Source organism: Mus caroli, chromosome 13 (genome assembly GCF_900094665.2).
Source record: "Mus caroli chromosome 13, CAROLI_EIJ_v1.1, whole genome shotgun sequence".
In the NCBI taxonomy this organism is placed as follows: domain Eukaryota; kingdom Metazoa; phylum Chordata; class Mammalia; order Rodentia; family Muridae; genus Mus; species Mus caroli.
In genome coordinates, this window is record NC_034582.1 from 86,058,105 (window position 1) to 86,083,272 (window position 25,168).

Consider the following 25,168-nt stretch of genomic DNA (forward strand, 5'->3'; position numbering starts at 1 on the left):
CGCATCTTTTGTTTTGTCTTTGAATCTTTGGAACCACTGCAAAGGCAACAATTTGATGTACACTAGGTCCCTGACCTCCAGGTATGCACAGAGAAAAGGTCACACTACCACCACAAATACACAAAGACAAAAGCTCAGTGGTACTCAGTGTAATCAAAAGATTCACGGAGCAGTGTGAAGAACCAGCGGGGAAGACCCCCACACACACAGAGACCAAACCCGAGCGCCGCTGTATACCCTGTATACCCGTGTCCAGCACCGATGTCCCCTGCCGCCACCATGCCCAAAAGAAAGGCTGAAGGGGATGCTAAAGGAGACAAAACCAAGGTGAAGGACGAGCCACAGAGACCTGTAAGGTTGTCTGCTAAACCTGCTCCTCCAAAGCCAGGGCCCAAACCTAAAGAGGCCCCGCGAAGAAGGGAGAGAAGGTACCCAAGGGAAGGAAGGGGAAAGCCGACGCCGGGAAGGATGCGAATAATCCTGCAGAAAATGGAGATACCAAAACAGACCAGGCACAGAAAGCTGAAGGTGCTGGAGATGCCAAGTGAGTAACATGTGTGCATTTTTGATAACTGTGTACCTCTGGTGACTGTACAGTTTGAAATACTATTTTTTATCAAGTTTCATAAAAATGCATAATTTCGTTTTACTTCTTTTTTTCTTTTTAGCTATATTGTTAGCACACAGAACACTTCATTACTGGGTGGGGGAAGTATCATGTGTCAGTAACAAAATCTCTCCCAAGCTAGATTGAGGACAGAAAACCTCTTTCCCTGGTAATTTTGGAAGGCTCCTGTTGGCTCCCAGGAGAGACATCCTGGTCTCAACCTAGGTGACCACCCAGGCACAAAATGCCTTGTGGTCTGGGAAAACTGTAAATTCATTTTTATATCCTCTTCCCCCTGTACTATTAACATAGACTTAATTCCCTTAAAAACCAGAGACCTGTTGGAACCTGGCCCCCAAAATTGGTTTCCCAGTCCATTGAGCAATGTGGACTTTGCAGTGACTTCATCCAGTGTTCTCAGAAGAGCGCTGGTTCCTTTTATAAGAGATTGTGGATCTTCAGATTGAATTCTGCCTGAAAGTCAGGGTCGGCTTGTGAAAAGTTGTTAAAACAACATCCTTAATGTGAGATGTCCACCCTCACTCTAAGCTACTTCCCCCTTTTCAAAGCACTGAATGAAGACTTCATTGGGTTTTATAGTGGCTTTCTGATTTTGGTAGTCTATACAAGAAGGGAATTTAGAAGTTCTTGCATATTGTTGATTGTCTGCCCATGTCTTGCCTGAAATACCATGATTGTTTATAAAAAGTATCTGTAATAAAGCTGGTGACAGTTAGGCTTCGGAAAAAAAAAAAAAGATTCACCCTTACAGAACTCAAAATGAAGCTTTTCAAAGATTAACACGCAAACAATGCTAGTGTTTTATAACCTGGAGCTGTTCTTATTTTTAACTAAAGGAGAGGGCATGACCTTCATCTACTCCTAAACACAGCATAGACTGCTTTAAAACTTTTGTCTGCCTCATTCCCAGGCTCCCTGCTGTGCAAGAGTCAGATGGTAGGCACCCCATCACTGATTCAAGCATCAGCCACACAAGCAGATTTCGCTCTTTCTTTCCTTTCTTTTTCTTTTTTTCTTTCTTTCTTTAAAAAAAAAACAAACAAACAAACAAACAGGTTTCTCTATATAGCTCTGGCTATCCTGGAACTCAGACATCTACCTGCCTCTGCCTCCCAAGTGCTGGGATGAAAGACATGCACCACCATCTATGCCAAACTATGAATCTTTTTCAATAAGCCTGTCTTTGGACCTTAAAGTAGAACCCAATGAGATAGATCCTATGCTACAAAGCTTTTTAAAAATAAAACCTCTCAGCCACATTAAAACATGTAATGGTTAATCTTAATTGTCAACCTGACTGGACTGAGAAGTACTTAGGCACGTATGGGGATCTGCAATGGTACTTCCAAAGACTAACTATGGCAAGCTCTGGCCTAGTGACCTGGATGTGGTAATCCCTGCCTGTATTCACAATGGGATACATGAGGTGTACAGGGAGAAGGTGGGCTGCCAGAAGTCTTACATCACTCACTCCTTCTCCACCCCTCCTGTGCCTCCCAGTGCCATGACATGAACTGCTCCACCACACCCTCCCCACCATGACAGACTGACAACTCTACAACTGTGAGCCGAGGTAATCTTTCTTGCTGTGAACTGTTCTTTCAGGAATGCTAGGCACAATGAAGTCACTACTGCGTGTGTATAGAATAATCTAATACACCGATTTAAAACTATACCAACTACAATCCCACTATACTACTTTCTCAGCCATGCCGTGTTTTCCTTCCTTGTCCACAAGGGGCAGGACTGAAACTGTTCTGAAACTGTTCATCATTCCTGTGCATTTCTCACTACTGTCCCCAAATATGTTCTGTCCTGCTCTAGTCTGTTCTACAAGTTTTTAAATTTATATAAAAACCTGTAGTTCCTTTGCCCAGCCTGATCTTTGGCTTGATACATTGTCAATGAAGATTTTAATATTGACCACGCAGGCCATTTTCATGGTTATACATTATCCTATAAATGTAACACAATACTTAACTGTTGGTGGGTATTTAAGTGCCTTAAATCAGACTAAACTGTTTCCAGAGAACTGATGGCCTATTTTATTAAAACACACACTAAAATACAAGATTCCTAAGGAACCTGCTTTTCTTTCACTCTCCTCATACCCTTGAATAACACAGACCTCAGATAACAGCATTTTTCCTACCTGCTCAGTGCCTCTGCAGGATGGGCGGGGCTTGCTCATGCAGGATCTGTACCAGGATGACTCCTGACAGAGCCACCAACAAGCTGATGAAGGGGGCATCAGAAAGGCAAGAGAATTGCCCACTGCCTTTGTTTGCACCTTGGTTATCAAGAATGCATTTTCCTATAATGTCAATCATTAGGTTTGAAATTATCACCAACTTTGTGGTCTGTGAAATCACAGAAACCAAGAATAAGAAAACTTGCAGCTTTTTAATTTTTTTTGTCTTTTCTCCTTTTCATGAGCATGCATGTGTGCTCTGTAAGTGTGTGACATATTTACATGTATGTGGGCCCATGTGGGCATGCAGTTGAATGACCACATGTGTGTGGAGACCCAAGGTTGATATCAGGAATCTTCCTAGGTCCCTCTTCCACCTTATCCTTTGAGGCTGAGTCTCTCAGTCAAACCCAGAGCTCTCTGCTATGGCTGGTCTCACTTGCCAACAGGTGGGCTGACATGCCTGCCCAGCACTGATATCAGCAGTAGAATGATGTATCATTTCTCTACAACAAACACATTTGGTAGTTTAGTTAATAGTTATGTTTATTATTCTAGCAACAGTTCATCCTTGTACCGTTAGTGATAAGCCTCTGAGTATACATCATCCCTACTGTGGTGGGGTGAATGAAAACGGACCCAAAGGCTCAGACATTTGAATACTTAGTCTCAGGAAGTAGAACTGTTTGAGATTTAGAGGGTGTGGCCTTGTTGGAGGAAGTATGTCACTAGGGTGGGCTTTGAAGTTTCTTCTTTCAGATCTTTTGTGATATTACTTACTCGGGTTTGGACAGCATCTTTTCCAGGTTAAATTCCTTGAGGTACCTTATTATGGCAGCCAAGGCGCAGATCACAGGCTTCTCCAAGTTAATGACACCAGAGAGACTCTGAGAGCCTAAAAACAGAATACAGATCCTCAATTGTATTACTGTTTAAAAAAAAAAAAAATATATATATATATATATATTTAAGTAAAATTCATCTACAAAAATAATCATTTCTATCATGTATACCAAGCTTGCATTTGAGAACCAAACTGTAATTACAAAAAACTTACTGCATGGAAAAAAAGACATTTCTTGTCTTTTCTCCTTTTCATGTGCATGCATCATTTTTTTACTAGACCAAATCATTTTTGAAAAGTAACATATTTTTTCAAATCAGAAAAATTTTAAATACTTTCACTATAAATACTTTAAACTATATATCAAAGATGTGTATGTAAGGTGAATTGACAAACATTTACAATAGTAAAAAAAATTATAATCAACCTAAATAAACATCCACAGGACAAAGATGAAATACATTTCAGTAAATCAAGATAAAGAAACTTCATTTTGAAAGAATGTCAACTAACATGAAGGCTGTGCACAGCACATTGCTCCTGGCTTGACAGAGCAGTATGTGGTCACCCTCATCCCTGCTCATGAAAATATTACAATGGCTTTCCATCCAGTCACCTGCTCTATCCTGCACGCTATCAGGTATTCTTAATGCAACCGAAGAATTCAATGTGGACATGAGATTATTAGACAAATTATCCACAGGAGTGATCTTCCATCTCTTCTATTGATAAGTTCGTCCCTCGTGTTCTTCCTCAGGTACCCTGTGCAGACTCCTGCTACCCTTACCTAAGGCATTACTGTGCCCTGTAAGCTTCCACTCACTGTGCTCTGTGGAGAACACCACTGCTCTCAACTCCTTTTCTGTGCACAGCTCTGTCACATGCGCATAGCTCTGTCACACGCTCAGCATGGCTTCTGCTGCTCGCCTATTAGGAGTTCAACCCTCTTCTCTGCCTTACTCTCTGCTTAGTGTTTGTCACACTAACACACTAACTGTGAATGCCACACAGACACAGACATGTTCACTCCTAAGACAATCCTTACGGATGATGCCAAACTGTCAATGATCACCCCTTGATAGCCATGTGACACGGGCAGAAACGTCTTCATTTTTCTTTATACACAACTGTGTTGTTTGACATTTTTTTACAGACGTTAAAAAGGATCACAAAATGCCCTCTGTCTACCAGTAATGCTTCATCACTTAGCGAAAAGGGTTCAGAAACCTAGGGCAACAGTTCTCAGCCTGTGGGTCTCTATACCTTAGAGGTTTAACAACCCTTTCAGGTATTGCCTAAGACCATCAGAAAACACAGATATTCATATTACAATTCATAACAACAGCAAAATTACAGTTATAAAGCACCAATGAATACAATTATATGGTTGGGGTCACCATTTCACGAGGAACTGTATTAAAGGGCCCTGGTATTAGGAAGGTTGAGAGCCACTGACCAAGGTTATAAGAACTGGAGAACAGCCCCTCCAACGGAGAATTCATTTTTACCTCATAGTTCTGTTTCCCTGGAAACTGTAAAAGTGGAGGCAGCACCATCATCAGTAAGAATTCTTTGAAGTCAGTGAGTTACACTTGGCTTAGAAAGAAACATACTCAGACCCAGAGCGCTGACCTTTCCTGAGGGTCCTGACTCTTACACTCTGCCAAGGTCCTTCAGAGACTGCATGGAAAGATTCCTCAAGAGCCTGAAACCCCTAAACCAGGGCAACTCACACCCACAGATAAGACTCTGTCACCTGGGGAAAGAAAACTTAAGCCCCACTGATGCCTTGGACTTCCCTAAAGGCTGCTGTGAGCACGGCTCACACTGAGGACGCATGCTCAGTAGGCAGGCCACTTTCAATCCCACAACCTTTCAGTTAATTTGTGGCCCAGAAATAATTGTGATGTCTTAGGATGTGTTTAACTGAGCTGAAGGTGCAGTCTTGATGCTAGGCCATGCTGCTTTCAGATGCAGGATACAGTCTCTGACATTCACTAAATGGGATTAAGAGGCGATAGAAATGACAGTAAGGCTTGAACAGGAGACAGGGATAGGGCTGATAGTAAGTGCTCTACAGCGTGTGGCACAGAGAGGCTAAGTTTGTCCTGACAGGACAGGAAGTGCCTTTCCACCTTGCCAACACTGCAACTAATGCTGACAGAACCTAGTGCACTGGCAGGAACAAAAGTGCACACACTTCATACCCTACTATGTGACAGCCAATGTGAATTTTTAAACAAGTAATGTCTACCACACATATTGAATCTACTCACTAATGTGCTTGCATTATAATTCAGGCAACCAGCCTTCTAAAATGATAGACCCCGTCAGAGTCTATCAAACAGTCTATTAAGTAATGACATGAGCAGTCTTTAAAGTTGAACATGAAGGGGTTGTCACTTGCACCTTCACTGAAAAGCATTTGTCTAGCCAGCAGTCGATAGAACAGTCAGAGGGAGGAGGAGGCTTTACAGCAGGAGACTGAGCAGTCAGAGGGAGGAGGCTTTGCATCAGGAGACAGAACAGTCAGAGGGAGGAAGAGGCTTTACATCAGGAGACAGAACAGACAGAGGTAGGAGGAGGCTTTACAGCAGAAGACAGAACAGTCAGAGAGAGGAGGAGGTTTTACACCAGGAGATAGAACAGTCAGAGGGAGGAGGAGGCTTTACAGCAGGAGACAGAACAGTCAGAGGGAGGAGGAGGCTTTACAGCAGGAGACAGAACAGACAGATGGAGGAGGCTTTACAGCAGGAGAGAGAACAGTCAGAGGGAGGAGGCTGTACAGTGGTATTCTCATGCTGCTGGTGTTCTCCTCTTGTGGCTCTGTGGTTTGTTCTCTTCTGTTGAGACAGGGTTTTGCCCACTAAATCCAGCTAGGCTAACATTAGAAATCCCCCTGGTTCAGCCTTCTGAGCACTGGGTGAACAGACATGTGCCAAGCAGGCCCAGTTCCTATGGTATTCCACATGAGTCCATGAACAGGAGTTGTGCCCTCGGACGCTCCCACGGATTTCTACTTGCTTTCTACTTGTCAGTAAACTGAGAGCCACACTCGTGTCTTTATCCACATCTGGTATCAGTGCAATTGAAGGCATAAGGGTAACATGAATAAAATACTTACCCTGGCTGTCAACTATGTCTCTAGCATAAAACTCCGTAACTGTCTGGAAAGCATGGCTGTATTCAAAGTAAGCATTATTCATCCTTTCTACTCGAATTCTGTCATCCCGCACACTGAAAAGAGAAAAATTGAAATTTGAAGAGATTCCCCATTATCTTGAATTACGTATATTAAGGTGTCAGTCTTGAATAACAACAAAAGGCAAACTCATTTCTTACTGTCTTCAGCACATGTTGAAAACAGAGAAAGGAAGAGTCCAATCGCTCAGGAAAGGTCTCATCTCATCAGGTAGCTCAAACTGTTACTTTTAGCCACTGCCATTTTACAGCACCTAACACATTATGACAACTTCATATTGAATATCAAAAAGAACCCTTTGAAACTGGAAGCAACTGGAGTATAAAGTTTATCAGAGAAAATATTTAAAGCATTTTAATGTGACCACATGAGTTGTTTAGAAATTATAGCAAACAAAACACTGAAGAGTTCGTTCTTTGAGGAGGGAGGCAGCTCTGCCTTGCTGACTTTTTACAAAGTCCAGTTTTGTCCGAGCTACCAGTCGGGTATACCATCGATTCCCCTCAGGTCAGTTCTTGCTCTTAAACAAAGTAATTATGTAACCCTTTAAAATACAAATAAAAGTTTTTACAAATAAACAAAATCCCATCATCTGTGCTGGACAGTACAGTTCCCATTTTCCCTGACTCCCCCTCCTCTTCTTCTGTTTTTCTCCCATCACTGGATGGCTGCTCACATGCTCACAGCCCAGACAGACCCCTCCAGTCTTTACTGTTTATCTGATCAGACACAAACACATACCACACATCACATAATCTATTCTTCACTGTATTCTAAGCTGATGAGATGACACTATATCCCAATTTGTTTCGCTACATAGTATTTCTTTAAAATCTCTGCTATGTAAATGCCTTGTCTATAACTCGTTCTTTTGAAGAGTGGAAGATGTGTCATAGTCTGTAAGTGCTGGTTTATTCAACCTTTTCCCCATGGCTTGAAATGCACTCAGCATCAATAGTTCATTACATACTATGTTCAAACACTTTTATTTCAAAGTAGTAAAATATCAGACACAGTTGTCACCCCAGTCACATTTACCTAGCACCTTAGGATGCAAACACAATCATGGACTCAGTGTGCTCTTAGGCTCTGCAGCATGGAATACTGCATGAGTCCATGAACAGGAGTTGTGCCCTCGGCCCGTGCTCCTTTTTTTTTTTTTGTTTTTGTTTTTGTTTTTGTTTTTTGAGACAGGGTTTCTCTGTGTAGCTCTGGCTGTCCTGGAACTCACTCTGTAGAGGAGGCTGGCCTCGAACTCAGAGATCCACCTGCCTCTGCCTCCCAAGTGCTAGGATTAAAGGCATGCGCCACCACTGCCCGGCTTGGCCCGTGCTTCTAACTTCCTGAGTACTGCCTTGCTAAGTCTGCAGTTTGTTTGGGGCACAATGTTATACTTTTAAGATTTATGAAGGCATACTTTACTTACTCGTAAATCCATCTAAGTAGTCCACTAAATCTTATGTATTCTACTAAAATTGATACTTGTTTTTCAAATATAATTTTCTTGAACTTATTTTTGTAGATGGCATGGGTGAGAAACATGATTTGACTCTCCATATAACTATTTTCAATCAGATATGATCATAGAGCACTGCATCTTGACCTACCAATTCATGACACTCCTTCACTACTTACTTCATATCCCTCTAGGTGTGACCCTGTTTCAATCCCAGCCCCCCAGACCTGCTCTTTTCTAAGGAGAGGTGGAGGGGGAGAGAGGAAAGAGGGGGAGGAGAGAGGCTGGCGGAGGAGAGGAGAAGAGGGAGGAAAACTGAAGTCAAGATGTAATATATGAGAGGTTAAATAAAAAGGAAAAAATAAATATGAAAAAAAATCAACTCACTGCACTGATGTTTCTGTTCCTCTGTATCTCACACTGCAGGGTCTCTGTTTCTGTGCTGCACTGTCTGGGTAGCCAAGAGACCGTAACTTGCTCTTCCAAAGCTTGTCTATTCTCTGATGATCCTTACAAGTTTCCAATTCACCTTACCCAGTTTCACAAAAAACTTTACTGAGATTTTGACTAGCTATGTAATAACTGATTTAGAAAGAAATGTTACCTTATCAGGAATGTTCACTGTTTAAGAGAGAGTCCTTTCTATTTACATCTTCCATATTCAGCACTAACATGCTATGATAATCCAGGGAGGTTCTACATTCCTTTGGCTCTGCTCATTCCCAGTATAGACAGATGGTGTAAAGCCCAGCGTCAGAAATTCTCATGTGCACTAAGTTAGATCCACCAATTTAGACACTTAAAAGTCAGATGGCTGACATAAGAGGCACTAGGCAGCAGGGAGGGATATTGTCAGCTATTCCAGCGCCTGCCTGGTATAGGAATCAGGTGATCTAAGACTACAGAGGTACTTATAAAGCCACACTCTGCACACCTGCATCATGATGAACTAGAAAGTCTCCCAGCTTCCCCTTTGCTCTCTATGTAGGCCCTTTTTGGTCCCTACCTAAAGCTTAAGGAAATTCTTGATACGGTTCCCTGCACCAAGCTAAAGGAAACTCCTACTTTTTCTACCTTTAATGACATTTCTTGTGAATAAGAAAAGTGTAAGGTCCGGCTTAAGAGTCCCACTGTGAAGGCCAATTAAACAGCAGCCTGAGGCTCGGTACTCTGTGCTGAGCAGATGAGGTAAGTCCTAGACAGAAAGCTCATGGCTGAGAAAGAGACAGCTCACTTAAACTTACTGCTACTCACAAACATAACCACAAAGATAAACTCTCTCATGTGGACGCACAGCAGGCATCACTCAGGTTCTTAGTCTAGTTTATAACCTAAAACGATAGACAGTGCAACAAACACCAATGAGGGTACGGAGAAGACACCTCCCTTCAGTATACTGGTGAAAATAGACAACTCACTTTACAAAATCAAAAAACCATTGTAATAATTTTGTTAATTTTCTTAATCAAAAATATTACTGATCAATTTTTGCTTAGAAAATAGTCTTTAAAAACATAACTTTGTAAAAAGTAAAACCATACACACCATTTTTACATCTTTTCAAATACTGCCATGAAACAGAGAACAGACTGGCTGTATCAAAACCTACGAACAATACACTGTAACTGCACAGTGTCCTTAAGTATTCCAAATGCAAGCTAGTGGAATGAGCAGCAGTAAGACTTATACGCTGTCTGCAGCCATGAGGGAAGTAGACAGGAACACCAAAGCATCTGGCACCAAACAGCAACCACGCTTACTGCAAACATAGCAAGAAGTGAGGAGCTGAAGCACAGGCAAGAGTGGTACAGCCACTGACCACGAGCACACACAGTCCACTGTGAGATGAGGACAACTGACCATGAGAACACACAGTCCACTGTAAGGTGTGGACAACTGACCATGAGCACACACAGTCCACTGTGAGGTGTGGACAACTGACCATGAGCACACAGTCCACTGTAAGACGTAGACAACTGACCACAAGCAGTCCACTGTAAGGTGTGGACAACTGACCATGAGCACACACAGTCCACTGTAAGATATGGAGGACAACTGACCATGAGCACACACAGTCCACTGTAAGATATGGAGGACAGCTGACCATGAGCACACACAGTCTACTGTAAGGTGTGAACAACTGACTATGAGCACATACAGTCTACTGTAAGGTGTGGAGGGACCAGAAGCCTCTAAGACCTATAAACTGACCAAACTGACAAAGGACTCATAGGGGGAGGGGTTGTGTGTGTGCAAGTGCACATGGATGCATGTGCCTGTGACAGACTGAGGTCAACCTCACGTATCCTTCCTCAGGGATGTTGCCCACACTGTTTTTGAGACGAGGTCTCTCATTGGCTTTCGGCTCCCCCACTAAGCAAGTTGATTTGCCAGCACAACACAAGGACCCTCCTGTCTCTGCCTCCCCATTGCTGGGATAGCAAGTAAACACCATATAGAGCTTTTAAAACATGCGTTCTGGGGTCAAACTTGAATCCTCAGTTTACAAGTGGATCATCTTCCTAGTCACTAAAGCCCTCCTTGGAAACAGAATCTCACACTGTAAAGATACTCTCATTAATAGAATCCAAAGTGAGCAGACAACAGACAAGAGTCAAAGTAATAAGTGAGCTACCAAGGTTTTAAATAGTTAACATTATGCAGAAAGTCATTACACTAACTCAGACATGAAACCAAATGACCACACACTGTAAGATGCACTGTATGCAAAATTATAGCAAAAAAGTGGATAAAAAAATTGTTAATTGTTAGGGCCAATGGCGGGGACAACTTCAAAGAGACTTGATGATACACTGACAGGATTCAACAACTAGACTAGACGGTGGGTATGTGAGAGCACAGATGAGCCACAGTTCACACTCTATATTTAAAATTCTTGAACCGGGCTAGTTATGATGATACAACAAATACGACTGCCATTGTTATGGTGGTTTGCATATGCTTGGCCCAGGGAGTGGCGCTGTTAGAAGGTGTGGCCTTGTTGGAGTAGGTTTGTCACTGTGAGCGTGGGCTTTAAGACCCTCATCCTAGCTGCCTGGAAGCCAGTCTTCTCCTAGAAGCCTTCAGAACAAGAGGTGGAACTCTCAGCTCCTCCAGCCCCACATCTGCCTGGATGCTGCCATCCATTATCCTTGATAATGGTCTGAACCTCTGAACCTGTAAGGCAGCCCTAAGTAAATATTGTCCTTTATAAAACTTGCCTAGGCCATGGTGTCTGTTCACAGCAGTAAAACCCTAACTAAGATAACCGTCAAGTTAGAAAAGTTACTTTCATCTATAATTCTCTTCTAAGAGCTCAGGAAAATGAATTTCATATAAAAACAACTAATAAAAAAGAACCAAGGTCAATTTCTAGCCAACTTATTGCAAGGGCAAAAAGCAGAATAACATGTCTATAGATAATAGCAGAATGTCAGAAAAATAAAAAGTCAAATCTCCATAAAAGTAAAAAAACCTAGAACTTAATTTTAAAAGGAATAACTATAAAAACAAGCCAATGGTTGTTGTTGTTTTGTTTTGTTTTGTTTTGTTTTTGAGACAAGGTCTCACTACTGTTGCCCTGGATCACCTTGTATTTGCTACATACCCCAGGATGCCCTAAAAATACCATTTATCCTCCTGCCTCTAGTGCTGAGATAACAAGTTGGAAAAAAGAAGAAAACAAATCCTCAGAAATACAGTCAGAACCCAGATCGTCCTAATGAAAAGGAAAATAAGTAACGCAGAGGGGAAGGAAAGCAGAAGGACACTAAGCTCAACAGGAACCACAGATAACAACCTACTGAGAAAGTGAAAACCAATGGCCGACTCAAAGGGATGGGGACAAGAATATAAAATACTCAAAGAGGAGGAGGAGAAGAAACCCCTAGAACAGGGCAGGTGATCTACACTAAACATGTAAAAGGGGCTCCCAGAATACAATGCTGAACCCCACCCCCGGGAACTTAGTAGATGTGGAATCTGCTGATATGGTTACAACATGCTTGCATTCCCAGCACGTCAGAGACTTGGGAGCACAAGGTCACCCTCAGCTACATGAAATTCTGTTTCAGAAAACAAGCACACAAAAAGCAGATGCAGTGGGAATCACCCAAACGCTGTGTCTCAGATTGTGGCCTAAATATCGGGAATGTTTAAATCCAGGTGCTCATGAAAAACACTTTAAGGAGTGAAACTGGTTCATCACTAGTAAGTCAGGACTCTGGAAGGACTTTCATCTGATGTCATCTGATGACTGGACACTCACAGGCCTCCAGGTGAATGGAATGCACACTAATGTTTAAGAGCCACTGACTTAGACAATGAAGTTTGGACAACCACAGACTAGAGATACCAGAATTAAGAATTCGTGGTAAGAATTTAATATGCATTTGCTCACAGAATCAAGCCTTAAAGACTCAGCATAGCAGAGGTGCTGCCATTAAAGATGTGAGGCAGGGGAAGGGGGGAGAGCGACGCCTGCTCCACCAAGGCAGACAGATGTGAGGGGAGAGAGGAGAGCCCACACTCCAACAAAGCAAACATACAGGGGTGACATGAGATGAGAGAGCATAGACAGCAAGCTCAGCTGTTTTCAGGAATCCATATCAGTGATGGTAAAACTTAAGGAAGTCAAGCACCTGCCACTGTAACAACAGAACTAACTACTTACATACGAATCTTCCATACGAGGAAATGGAGGGACAAAAGAAAGGCTGAAGACCCTACGTGGAAAGCAACCCCAAATTAGAATCTGAAGTATGTCATACGCTCTTTAGGTGGCTTATTTGTCTATGCATGTGTCTTCTCCAAAGACCTTGAAATAACGGGTAATTCTATGAATAAGGAACCTCCTTGAACCTTCAGGTATCTCTTCCCACTATAAACTATAGCTGTTTGAAGCAGTGGTCAACTTCAGGAATAGAATAAGATAACGATAAGACAGGATGGTTAACTGAAATATCTTGTTATGTATTAGCTAATAGCAGAGTCATGGCAAATGACTCAGAAACCAACTTCAAGAACCCTCATTACCTAATTAGGGGCCAATTTGAGCATGAAGAAGAAACACACTCAGTAGCAAATACATTGAATTAAACTATACTAGATGTGTTTAAAGCCAGGTGTCCACTTTAAAAAGTGGCTAGTTCACTAGCAGCTCATGTCAGGAGCTATTCAGTTCCTATGTAGAGAAAATTATATGCCATCTAGTGGGAAATATAACATATGAAGTCCTCTCACTCTTTCTCCAAAAGAACCTCCAAATAAAAGCACCTGGATTTTATTAAGCAGCTCAATTCAACTACAAGTCCAGACAATCCTGAGAAGCAAGTTAGACTTTATGACATAGCCATGAGACCCAGGCTCTGAAAACTCAGGAAAATCAACTATGTTTCTTCATCAGATAAGAGGGTACAGAGCAGGTGGGTGGGAGGGAATCAAAATAAAGCCAGCTGTGAGGATCAACAACAACAACAAAAAGTCACATAATAAAACCACAGGGGGATGGCAGCAAGGAAAGTTAGAGCCATGGTCACCCTGAGTGCCATGCCTGACCTTCAGGAAGGATTTGGCATTGATTACATGCTGACCTGGCCCAGGGCTAACCTCTAGCAGTACTGTCTTATTCCCTATATTTGAACCATATCTTAAGTTTCTTTCAAATAAAACACATATACTTCCATTTTGACTGAGCCTTTCTAAAATAAACCCCTTCAGAAGTCTTTTTACTGTATTCAGAATCCTTTCTCTAACTACCAACGTCCATCACCACTCAGAATGTAGAAGTACTGTGATATAAAACCCTCAAACAGCCCAACAGCAAGAAAACAGTAGCCGGACTCCTGAAAATGAACAACAGAGAGGTATTTCATCTTGTAAAGAACCAGAACAGGTATTTCCTAACATTCAAAATACAGATTGCCAACACGTGTGTGGAAACGTTCTTAGCATCACTCGTCATCAGGGAAGTCAAGAATCAAAAATATCTGACTTTTACCAAGTCAAAACTGTAACACTAGATTTTTTTTTTTTTTTTTAATGTCAGAGGTGATATAGGAAAAGAGGTACTAAACAAAGACAGGGAGGAAAGTTCTGGCAGACACCATGCAAAACAGGTTCTCTAAAAACTAAAAACTAGAATTATGCTCTGATCTAGCAACCCCACTTCTGGGTGGAATGAAGTCTGGATCTTAAAAAATACCTCTACCCTTCCAAGTTCATGGTAGACAAGTCCCAAAAGATAAGATGCAGAATCAGTCTATACTTACCAACAGAAGAATAAGAAAAACATACCATGAAATATTAGCCAGATGAGAGAAAAGGAAAATTGTGTTACAAGCCAAAAGCATAGGCAGACCTCTGAGTAGCATATAAGTGAACAGAGCCAGGTAGGAAGAAAAGCACTGCAGAGTCTCCATTATATGCACCATCTGTAAGAGCTGAATTTTAAAAAGCCAAGTCTACAGAGTGGCATTCAGAGGAGGGGGGACAGGTTGAAGAGGGAGGTGATTGTTAAACAAACATTAGTTCTGCTTTGAAATATGAACATGTTCTGCAGTGTCAATGTCCAACAGTGACCAGTTACATATCACCAAACAGGTAATAACATGAAGTGATGGATGTGAGAACTTGTTGTAATCATTTCACAATGGATCAACCCATCATGCTAAACATCACAAAGATAGACACTGTTTTCTGTCAAATACATCAGTAAACAAGAAGAAAGACTGAGAGATAGTACAGATTTGGAAACACTCCTCCTTTAACAGCTGTACTCGTTTATACACAGATGTTGAAAGTGAATTTGTCAACAGGAAATGAAGAAGGCTAAGAAGTGGCCATGAATAAAAGTGATGGCAGAATGCAAAACCTTCAGGGCACTCAGGTGGGTGCAGGGAAATTAAATCAACTATGTATAGATCAGGCTTCTGCTAAGTGATGTAGAGTAGGAAGCAGAGCCAATACTTCAAGGGTTTAACATGAGTCAGACATACAGAGACTGGAGGTGGCATCAGCGCTGAGTGGTCACAGGGTGGAACTGTGCTCCGAATATTGTTGAAGAAGTGGCTGCAACATAACAAATAGTTTAGGACATAATAGCTCCCCTTATCCATGAACAATAAGTGGCAAGACCCACAGTGAATGCCTGACACTGCTGACAGCATTAGACCCTTTAATAAAGCAAGACATAAAACTACCAGTGACCTACCACTTACATTCCCACCTATTTACCTAGTGGAAGACACATATCCATATAGTTTATAATGAAAAGCAGCAAAAATTTTAGTCTTTCATATAGTATACCATACCAGAGATCATTACTCGGTAGTAAAAAGCAATCATATACAACAGAAAAAATCATGCACAACAGAGAAAAGGTGTGTCAAGTGAAAGGAGCTGGTCCCAGATGCTAGGCATGAAACTTAAATGCTTCCGCACAGCAGAGCAAACAAGCACATGAGTGAAGAAGCAGCCTACGGAATGGAAGAGAGCCATTCTCACAGCCCTGCTTTGCTCTCTGCTGCTGTGATTAAATCCTGAGCAGGAACTTGGTGAAGAAAGGGTTTGTTTCAGTTTACTCCATCACTGAGGAAAATCAAGACAGGAAGCCAGAGACAGGAACTAAATATAGCACAGAATGGACGAACCCTGACTACTGACCTACTTCCCTTGACTGGCTCAGCTACCCTTCTGATGGCTCATTTGCCCATGGGTAGCACTACCCAAAATGAGCTGGGCCCTCCACACACCATCATGAATCAAGAAAATGCCCCAAAGACATGCCTATGGTTCAATTTGATAGCCCCAATCCCTCAATTGTGACTTCGTCCTGAATTGAGTTTTGTGTTGAGTTGATAAAACCTAATCTTCAAGTCAATTATACATCAGACTATCAGACTTGCTATCTAAAATACATAAGGAACACTAAAACCAGCTAATCCTACAATTAATAAATAGCTATAAACTGAATTAGCAACTGTAAAAAGAAAGATAAACTAGTAATAAAATATTTAAAATATTCGATAGCCTTAGCCATCAGAAAAACAAAAATTAAAACTGCTTTAAGATTCTGTCACCACGGCTAACATCTAGAAAATAGATGACAAGTGCTAGCCAATGTGAGGGGAAAGGGACCCCTCAGGTGCTGCTGTCGAGCACGTAAACTGTGGCCACCACTGTGGTGGGATCAGCATGGTGGTTGCTAAAACTGAACTACTGTGGACCTGCTATCCCACTCCTGGGATATTCAGAGAATCTGAAATCCTATCCCAGAAATACCTGCACATACATCTGCACCTGGGGCATTGTTCACTATAGTTAAGAAACAAGGCCAGCCTAGACGTTTATCAAAAGACAAACACAAAAAGAGAATACAGTCCATATACATAATGGGATTTTATTCAACTCTCAAGAAAAATGAAATCATGGCATTCATCAGAAAATGGATGCACCTGAATATCATTATGTTAAACAAAGACCAGGCTCAGAGGAGCAAGCACTGCATGCTTCTATCATAGTAAAATTGGTCCGGGGGTAGGGGTGCATACATGCACATGTGTGTAGAGACTATGAACAAGACCATGGCGACAAGGGATGGAGAGACCTTCAGGGTTGGGGGAACAGGGAAAAAGGAGAGCAGAGAGGCTCAGAGGGAAGGATCAGCGAGAGAGGCCAGAGGACAGACACAGATGGGTGGGGTAGGAGAAGGATAAACAAGGACAAGATGTGTGAAAAATGCCATAATAAAATCCACAACACGCTCATTTGTATGCTAACTTTAAAAAGCCAATTTCTAAAAGCCAGTCATAAAAAGACGACATATCGTTTGAATTCAGGCAATATGTCCAGAACAGGCAAGTGTATTGACACAGAGTAGAGAGTGGTTGCCTAGAGCTAAAGGAGTCACACTACCAGATATAAACATGAGAAGCTACAGAGTCATAGGCACTGGCAACATTGTCTATGAAGAGCATTCAGGTGGTCACAACTGCGGCTACTACTCAACTATACAGAGAGTAGAATGTTGATATTCATCTTCAGATGAATACACCAGCCACTCAGGAAAAGACAGAAAAGAACCATATCAATAATGCCAAGGGTACAGATGAATTAAAGATGTCTACTACAGTGGCTCGATTTGTGACAGAGACAATGACACACGAGTTGGAGAGGACAGTTCGCCTGGAGGCCCACGTAGGTCTCAGGTGATTTAGGAAGAAACCACAGGGAAATTGTCTCAAGTGCTGAGAAAAGACTTTCTTCTATGACACTAGAGACCACAACAGCCTAACACAGGGGCCTTTATGGAGTTTCTTCCTGTAGGCCAGTGGTTCTCAGCTTGCATGGGTTGTGACCCCTTTGGTGGTAGTTTACTAAATACCTTGCATATGAAATATCCATTATGAGTCAAAACAGTAGTAAAAGTACAGTTATGAAGTAGCAATGAAAATAATTTTAAGGCTGAGGGTCACCACAGCATGAGAAACTGTATTAAAGGGTCCCAGGTTAAGAAAGGTTGAGAGCTGCTGCTGGAGACTGACACCTAACCTTCCAGAAGCCTGCTGCAGCCGCTATTATGTATCAACTGGAGAAGCAGTGAGTGGCCTTCCCGAGCTCAGTGTTTCAGACAAGCTCTGCAAGTGAAGGAGGCGCCTGGTTACTAATCGCTGCTCTAATTAGGGCTTTATTTGGTAAGAAGATAAGGGTTTAGAAACCCATTAAATTTGATAAAAAATGGACTTGCCAGTTCTCCTCGAGACTCTCCTGAAGCATGGAGAATGCTCAGCCCATCATCTGGCCATATGTGGATTAAATATCCTCTTGCAAACATTCTGTTCTCAGACTGTTCTCATTCCACAGTCTCCCCTCCTTACCTTCCCAGATTCCTCAGGTGAAATTCAGTCCAAGCCACTTTCTCTGAGACAGGTGGAAATTCTTTCGTCTTTGTTCTTCTTGAGTTTCATGGGTTTTGCAAATTGTATCTTGTATCTTGGGTATTCTAAGTTTCTGGGCTAATATCCACTTATCAGTGATTCAATAGAATTGAAGACCCAGAAATGAACCCACACACCTATGCTCACTTGATCTTTGACAAGGGAGCTAAAACCATCGAGTGGAAAAAAGCATTTTCAACAAATGGTTCTGGCACAACTGGTGGTTATCATGTAGAAGAATACGAATTGATCCATTCCTATCTCCTTGTACTAAGGTCAAATCTTAAAGGCCAGAGGACAGACACAGATGGGTGGGGTAGGAGAAGGGGATAAACAAGGACAAGATGTGTGAAAAATGCCACAATAAAATCCACAACACGCTCATTTGTATGCTTTCCTCCCTGTCTTTGTTTAGTACCTCTTTTGGCCTTCCTCTTGTTCTCCCTTGGACTCCTCCACTAGCATTCACTTGGCCTTCCTCTCTTTCTGTACCCCTTCCGGCCCCTCTGTTTCCTCATGGTTCTGTGCAGTCTCCCCGCCCCTCTGCTCCCTCCTGGTTCTGTGTAGTCTCCCTGCCCCTTTGCTCCCTCCTGATTCTGTCCAGTCTCCCCGCTGCCATGTTCAGTTCACTACTTGTTCTCTGTGCTCTGGACTCTTCCAGACGCCTCTGGCTAGACAAAAACCTTCCTGTCAACCATACGTAGGAACGGTCATGTTCTCAGTTTATACAAGCTCCAAAGAGCTTTCCTATGTCCTGGACTTGAGCTTGGGATCGCAGATCTCAGCATCCTGACACCTTGCTGACCATGAAAAGGAGCACAAAAGGAGAGGACAAAGAGAAGCACCCCTAAGTGCAGCCATGCACGACCAGGCTGTAGCCCCTCTTCAAGCTTTTTACATATAAGTCAACAAACTCATCCTCAACTGAGGCTTTGGTCAATAATGTGTTCAAAAATGTCATTTTTGTTTTTAGGGTTTTTTTGGTTTTTTTTTTTTTTTTTTTTTAAAGAAGCTGGAGCCTTCTGCTGGGCAGAGAAGGGGTAGGGACTAAAATAGAAACTGAAATAACAAGAGGGAATGTGACTACTCTACAGTACAGAGAAGAGTTTTATTGGAGATGTAAGGGGGAAAGCAGGCAGAGGGGAGAGTCCAGGCTGAACATAGCCACAGACTCAACTGGACCATGTGAGTGGGAGGGAGAGCAAGAGAGAAGTTGTTGACCAAGAGAACAGTGTAGCCAAAACTGCTGAGTCAGACAAGGATCAGCCATCAGGGAGGGAGGGTAGGGGGCAGGGTGGGAAGGACCAGGAAAAGGACTGAAACTTGTCCTCTGTTTGAGACCTAACAGACACAATCACACTGGTCTACACTGCCACCGTGAACCACAGTGTGGAAGACCCGACTTTATACTCAGCCACAGAGCCCGCTTCAGAGACAAACAAGAGTATGTTCCAGAGACCTGGGGTCATGAAGGACCCCTCACCACCAAGTAGCTAAAGAAAGGACTCCACTCAGCCAAGTTAGCACCAAGAATCAAGACTTAGGAACAAACTAGGGCGATGAGTAAAGGGGCCTGAAGACAAAAGAGCAGGTAGATCTCCCCATTGTTTGAACCCCATGGTCACACAAGAGTCACACAAGCCTGAGGTCTAAGGCCCAGGAAGTACTAAGGCCAGCATGCCTGGAGCTGAAAGATTGAAAAGAGCATTTCTACACAGCAAGATACCTGAGCTGGGGAAACTTTAGCTTGTCATGGCTTTTGGTTTTATGTGTTCCTTCAAAGTGGTTACAAGGGTCACTCTGTGACCTTTAAAGGAAAGCTCCACCAAAAACTTCCCGGGCTGAAGCCCTGGCTCAACAGCTCTTCATTTTGGCTGCACTCACAGGGGACCTGAGTGTGGTTCCTAGCACACGCATGGTGGCTCACAACCATCTGGAACTTTAGTTCCAGGGGATCCAAGACTCTCTTCTGACCTCCTCTGACATCAAGCGTGCACACAGTACACGCGCAAACATAAAAGCAAACGCCCATACACATGAAGCAAAACTTTCTTAAACTTTTAAAGATTAAAAAAAATTCTAACATGTTCTTACAAACCAAAGGTGAGGCTGTGGTGAGGCCAGCGACACCACGTGGATCAGCATGTTCAGGCCTGGGAGAGCAGAGGACGGCAGAACACACTTAGAGGGGAAACGGAGCAGCAGACCAAAGGCTGAGGAAGCCATCCATGCCCACCTGCCGCAGTGACCTTCAATTTCTTCCATGATGAAAGAAATCTCAAAGAGGAGAATTTCAAAGCTTCAATCCTTTCTCTTTTTTTCTTGGGGGTGGGGAGCTTGGGGGAGTAGGGAGACAGGGTTTTTCTGTGTAGCCCTGGCTGTCCTGGAACTCACTCTGTAGACCAGGCTGGCCTCGAACTCAGAAATCCACCTGCCTCTGCCTCCCAAGTGCTGGGATTAAAGGCGTGCGCCACCACTGCCCTGCTAATTTCCATCCTTTCTTAATCTTTCAGTCCTCCACATCTTCAGATTCTTTACTATCCATGTAGATGCTTGCACGCTCACACTCTCTCTCTTTCTCATACACACACACACACACACACTCCCCCATTTACCAAGATGTGCCTGCTCTTGTTTGGTGTCCCCAAAACCACATGCCAGTGAGACCCACACCCTCTGTTGGGGGGAGGGGGGCTGTGATTAGACAATGCCAATTTTTGTTTTAAGCACTCATGCTTTCTGTCAGAACTTTACTGCCAGATGAAGAAACATAAACAGTGATGTATAGTTTAAGGAAAATAGATTTCAATAAACATTCCTTAGTTAGGGTTTTATTGCAGTAAAGAAACATTATGATGTTGGAAACCCATAAGGCAAACATTTAATTGCTGCGGCTGGCTTACAGCTCACAGGTTTAGTCCATTATTGTCATGGCAGGAACCATTACAGCATGGAGTCAGACATGGTGCTGGAAAAGGACCTGAGAGCTCTACACCTTGATAGGCAGGAAGCAGAAGTCTGTCACACTGGGTGTAGCCTGAGCATAGAAGCCCGTCCCCAACAACACAGCTCCTACAAGATCACACCTACTCCAACATGGCCACACCTCCTAAACCACGCCTTATGAACCTATGGGCCATTTTTATTCATACCACCACAAAGAATTAATCAGAACAATAAGGACTGTGTAAGAAAATGACTTCTTCTGAAGTCCAGAAGGGAAGTGAAATGAAGAGATAGATGTCTCCTCATGGTTCTCCTAAGAAGCCATGTAAGAAAATGTCTATATCGATGGCCCAGACACATAGATTTAGGTCACTGTAAATTTCATGTTCCTGTATGGCTTTTTATAGTTTACAGAACACAGAAATTCATAAATCAGAGCAGGTTTAAAATCAATCAGAGATTACAGGAAGATGGAGAAACTCCTCTGTAGGCTTCGGATGCTGTCTGATAACACCCATAGCTTTTGGGCTGGCAGAAGCTAGTGAGTCTGCTAATCCAATAGGGTCTAAAATATCTTTATGTTAGTTACAGGATGTTAGTGCTGACACAGAGATGAGTTTGGGTGGCTATTCAGGAGGCTAAAGCTAGTCCAAGAGAAGCAATGCCATAATCAGTCAGTCTCTGCAGATACAACTTCCCTCCAGGACTTCTCCTTGACAGGTATAAAGCATTTCAGTTCATAAAGTAGAAGCAAAAGGAGTAACTCATGGCTTTTTAAATAGCAGTATCCTAATAGGAGAAAACCAGAGGTAGAGAAAACCACATCTATACCAGAGCTATGGTTAAACCTAAGTCAGAGTAATTCTAAAACTGATGACCTAAGATTGTACCTGATATACCCTATTTGTGTGTTCCCAATGTTATGCGCGCACGCGTGTGTGTGTGTGTGTGTGTGTGTGTGTGTGTGTGTGTGCATGTACAAACACACACACACACACACACACGCACGTGTGCGCGCTCTTGAGGTTTTGGAGTTCTCATCTCACCATTTACTTTCTTTTAAATATGAAATAAACAAAACAAAAAATACTTCTAAGATCCTTTCTACTGATATACTAAAACATCGAAATCTGTAATGTTCACTATGAGACTATAAAATCCTAGCTCCCTTTTCAAAGTCAAGATCAAACTAAAACCTTGGCACCTATAACTGAATGTGTGTGAACCATCTTCTCTACGAACAGTATCGAAACAGCTGGCAAACTAAGGAGAAAAGTGAGCCTTAACAACCCAGCTCAGACCATCACCATCCAAATGCCTAGTAAAGCTAAAACCGTAAACTTGAACTATATAAACCTTTACAAAAAGAAAATATAAAAGTCTTCATGCTTCTAGAATAGGCAGAACTCAGATATAGAAGACCTCACTAATGGGAATATCGATATTAAAATCTTTTGTTCTTCTGTGTTCATGACAAATTAAAAGCTAAGCCAAAAGCTTGGAGAAAATATCAAAAAGAGAGAGAGAGAGAGAGAAGGGAAAGGGAGAAGGGAGAGAGAAGGAGAGGGAGAGAGAAAGAGGAAGAGAGAAAAAGGGAGAGGGACAAAGACAGAGAATGTGTATGTACGCAGGCATATGTGGTAAACATTTGACCTAGAATAATTCCTACACCACAACACAAGCAATTCAAGAGATAAAATGGACAGAGAGGACACATGGATGAACATCCAGTAAATACATGAAATCACTCTATCCGCCACAGCACTCACACACTGCAGCAGACAAGCTACAGCACTCACACACTGCAGCAGACAAGCTACAGTGCTCACAGCTCACAGAGAGCTCTGCTGCTCTGCAGCAGAGAAGCAAAACTATGGAATTACTATAAAGAATATTTTTTTTTGTTTTGTTTTGTTTTGCTTTGCTTTGCTTTGCTTTGTTTTTTGAGACAGGGTTTCTCTGTATAGCCCTGGCTGTCATGGAACTCACATTGTAGACCAGGCTGGCCTCGAACTCAGAAATCCACCTGCCTCTGCCTCCCGAGTGCTAGGATTAAAGGCGTGCGCCACCACACCCAGCTATAAAGAATATTTTTGTTTTCCACAGGGTTGGATATATATGTTTACATACCTAACCTAGCAATTCCACTCCTAGGTCTATCCAAAAAAGTATGTCTGTGAGAAGATAGAACACAGAGGGGTAGTCTTAACAGCTTTCCTGAAAATAACCACAAGCTGAAAACAACCCAAGGATTTGGCAAGTGAAAAATCAACAAACCTTGGTATATTCGTCTAAAATAAAACTGCACAGAAATTAAAGAGAACAAACTTCCCTCCCATACATTCAACACAACTACACATTTCTTTGAGCAAAGGTAAGAAAGTAGACATCAAAGAGTCCACACTGTAATGATTCCAGTTGTGTGAAACCCTAAAACAGCCTGCCCTGCCCTGCCCTGCCCTGCCTTCTGACTCCAGTGATCATATCATCAATGTTGTAGTGAAGGTTGGAGATAAAGAAAGAGGAGCCAGAACGAGGCAGAGGAAGTCCAGAGAGAAGGTGGAGCTTACCCAGGATGATGGCTGCAGGATGCTACACTAGCAGTGACTGAAACAAACTTACAATGTGCAAAGCTTACTGCATGTAAACCACAACTGATTAAAGCTGACTACAAATAAAACTTTTGAATCTGCTGTATATAATTTAAAGCTAAAGACTTTTTAAAGTCTTAAACTAGCATGACTAAATTCCCATGCAAATGTAAACTCCAAACCCTTCTGTGTAAGATTCTGATTCCAGCATCTACCCAGAAAACTGCATATCTTTCACTTTAAAACAAACATTCTGAACTTCAAGATGGACATTCTAATCTAGTTATGGTGGCACACGCCTTTAATCCCAGCAGTCTGGAGGCAGAGACAGGTGAATCTCTGTGAGTCTGAGGCCAGTCTGGTCTACAGAGTGAGTTCCAAATCAGCCAGGACCGGAGTTTTTAAAGGGCCAGTCTCAAAAAATTACATATATATTTAAAAAGTATATTTCATATCTACACAATTTGAGGTATATTAAATGTCAACCAGAACTTATACAAATATATAGACATAGTACACTAAAAAATTTACAAATAAAAAAATGTTTCTCCCTAAGATCTAAGCCAGCCTTTGAAAAGAAAAAGATTTTTTTTTTCTAAAAAACTCCATTTTACATATGTATGAAGAAATACAACAATGAAACATTCTCAGATAGCTGGAAATTTTTCTCAAAATGTCTTCCATGCATTAAAAGCATTTTCTCAGCAAAACAAAACCAGGCCATTTCACTCAGGTTATATGCCTCGAGTCCAGAGGCTGATTAACAAACCCATCTTTAGGCTACTTCAAGGGGCCTAAAGTCCTCATCCAAACTAATGGTTTTCTCCAGAAATCCTAATTCTGATATTATACCAAGAGCAACTTCAGAAAAAAAATTAATAAGTTACCTAGAATTCATAGAACAATTAATAATGCATGTACAGATGTGCATTCATGGGTTACAGGCTAAACTGTGACCCCATGAACTTATCTATAGCCTAGCATACCTAAGATGGAGTCTTTACATGGGTATCTATGTTACAGTGAGATCATTAGAGTGGGCTGTACTCCAGTATTTAAAACAACACCAGAAATGTGTATATGTCACAAGCACAGAGGACAGTGATATGGGGAGACACTAAGAAGACAGCTGAGAACTGCCCTTCCTTCCTAGCCTCAAAAGCAACACTGCTGCCACCCTAACTTGGGACCACAGCCTCCTGTGTGAAACAATGTTAGGCTGCTCAGACACCTAGTCAGTTGCTGCAATTCCACTAGAAGGACCAACAGCTCCTCAGGCATGAGCTTACAAATCCCTATCATAACAAGGAAGACGCCAAGAGGAATCCCTTGGTATCTGCCAGTTTCTAGAAGGCCAATCCTCTGACCTACCATA

The 25,168-nt window shown here is 42.2% G+C and overlaps 1 protein-coding gene and 1 pseudogene across 3 annotated transcripts in view; one reads left to right on the plus strand and one right to left on the minus strand.

The window, feature by feature from the left end:
- Window positions 1-25,168, minus strand: part of Msh3 (mutS homolog 3) — a 154,932-nt gene that overhangs the window by 101,566 nt on the left and 28,198 nt on the right. For all 3 annotated transcript variants that reach the window (XR_003834662.1, XM_021180634.2, XM_021180633.2), the window contains exons 9-10: window positions 6,788-6,900; window positions 3,600-3,714 (exon numbers count right to left, since the gene is read on the minus strand). Coding sequence is in view for 2 of the 3 variants with exons in the window: in XM_021180634.2 (XP_021036293.1) it covers window positions 3,600-3,714; window positions 6,788-6,900 (228 nt within the window). In the remaining variant the exon portion in view is untranslated. The remainder of the gene's footprint in view (window positions 1-3,599; window positions 3,715-6,787; window positions 6,901-25,168) is intronic.
- On the plus strand, window positions 75-548 carry LOC110308222 (annotated as a pseudogene).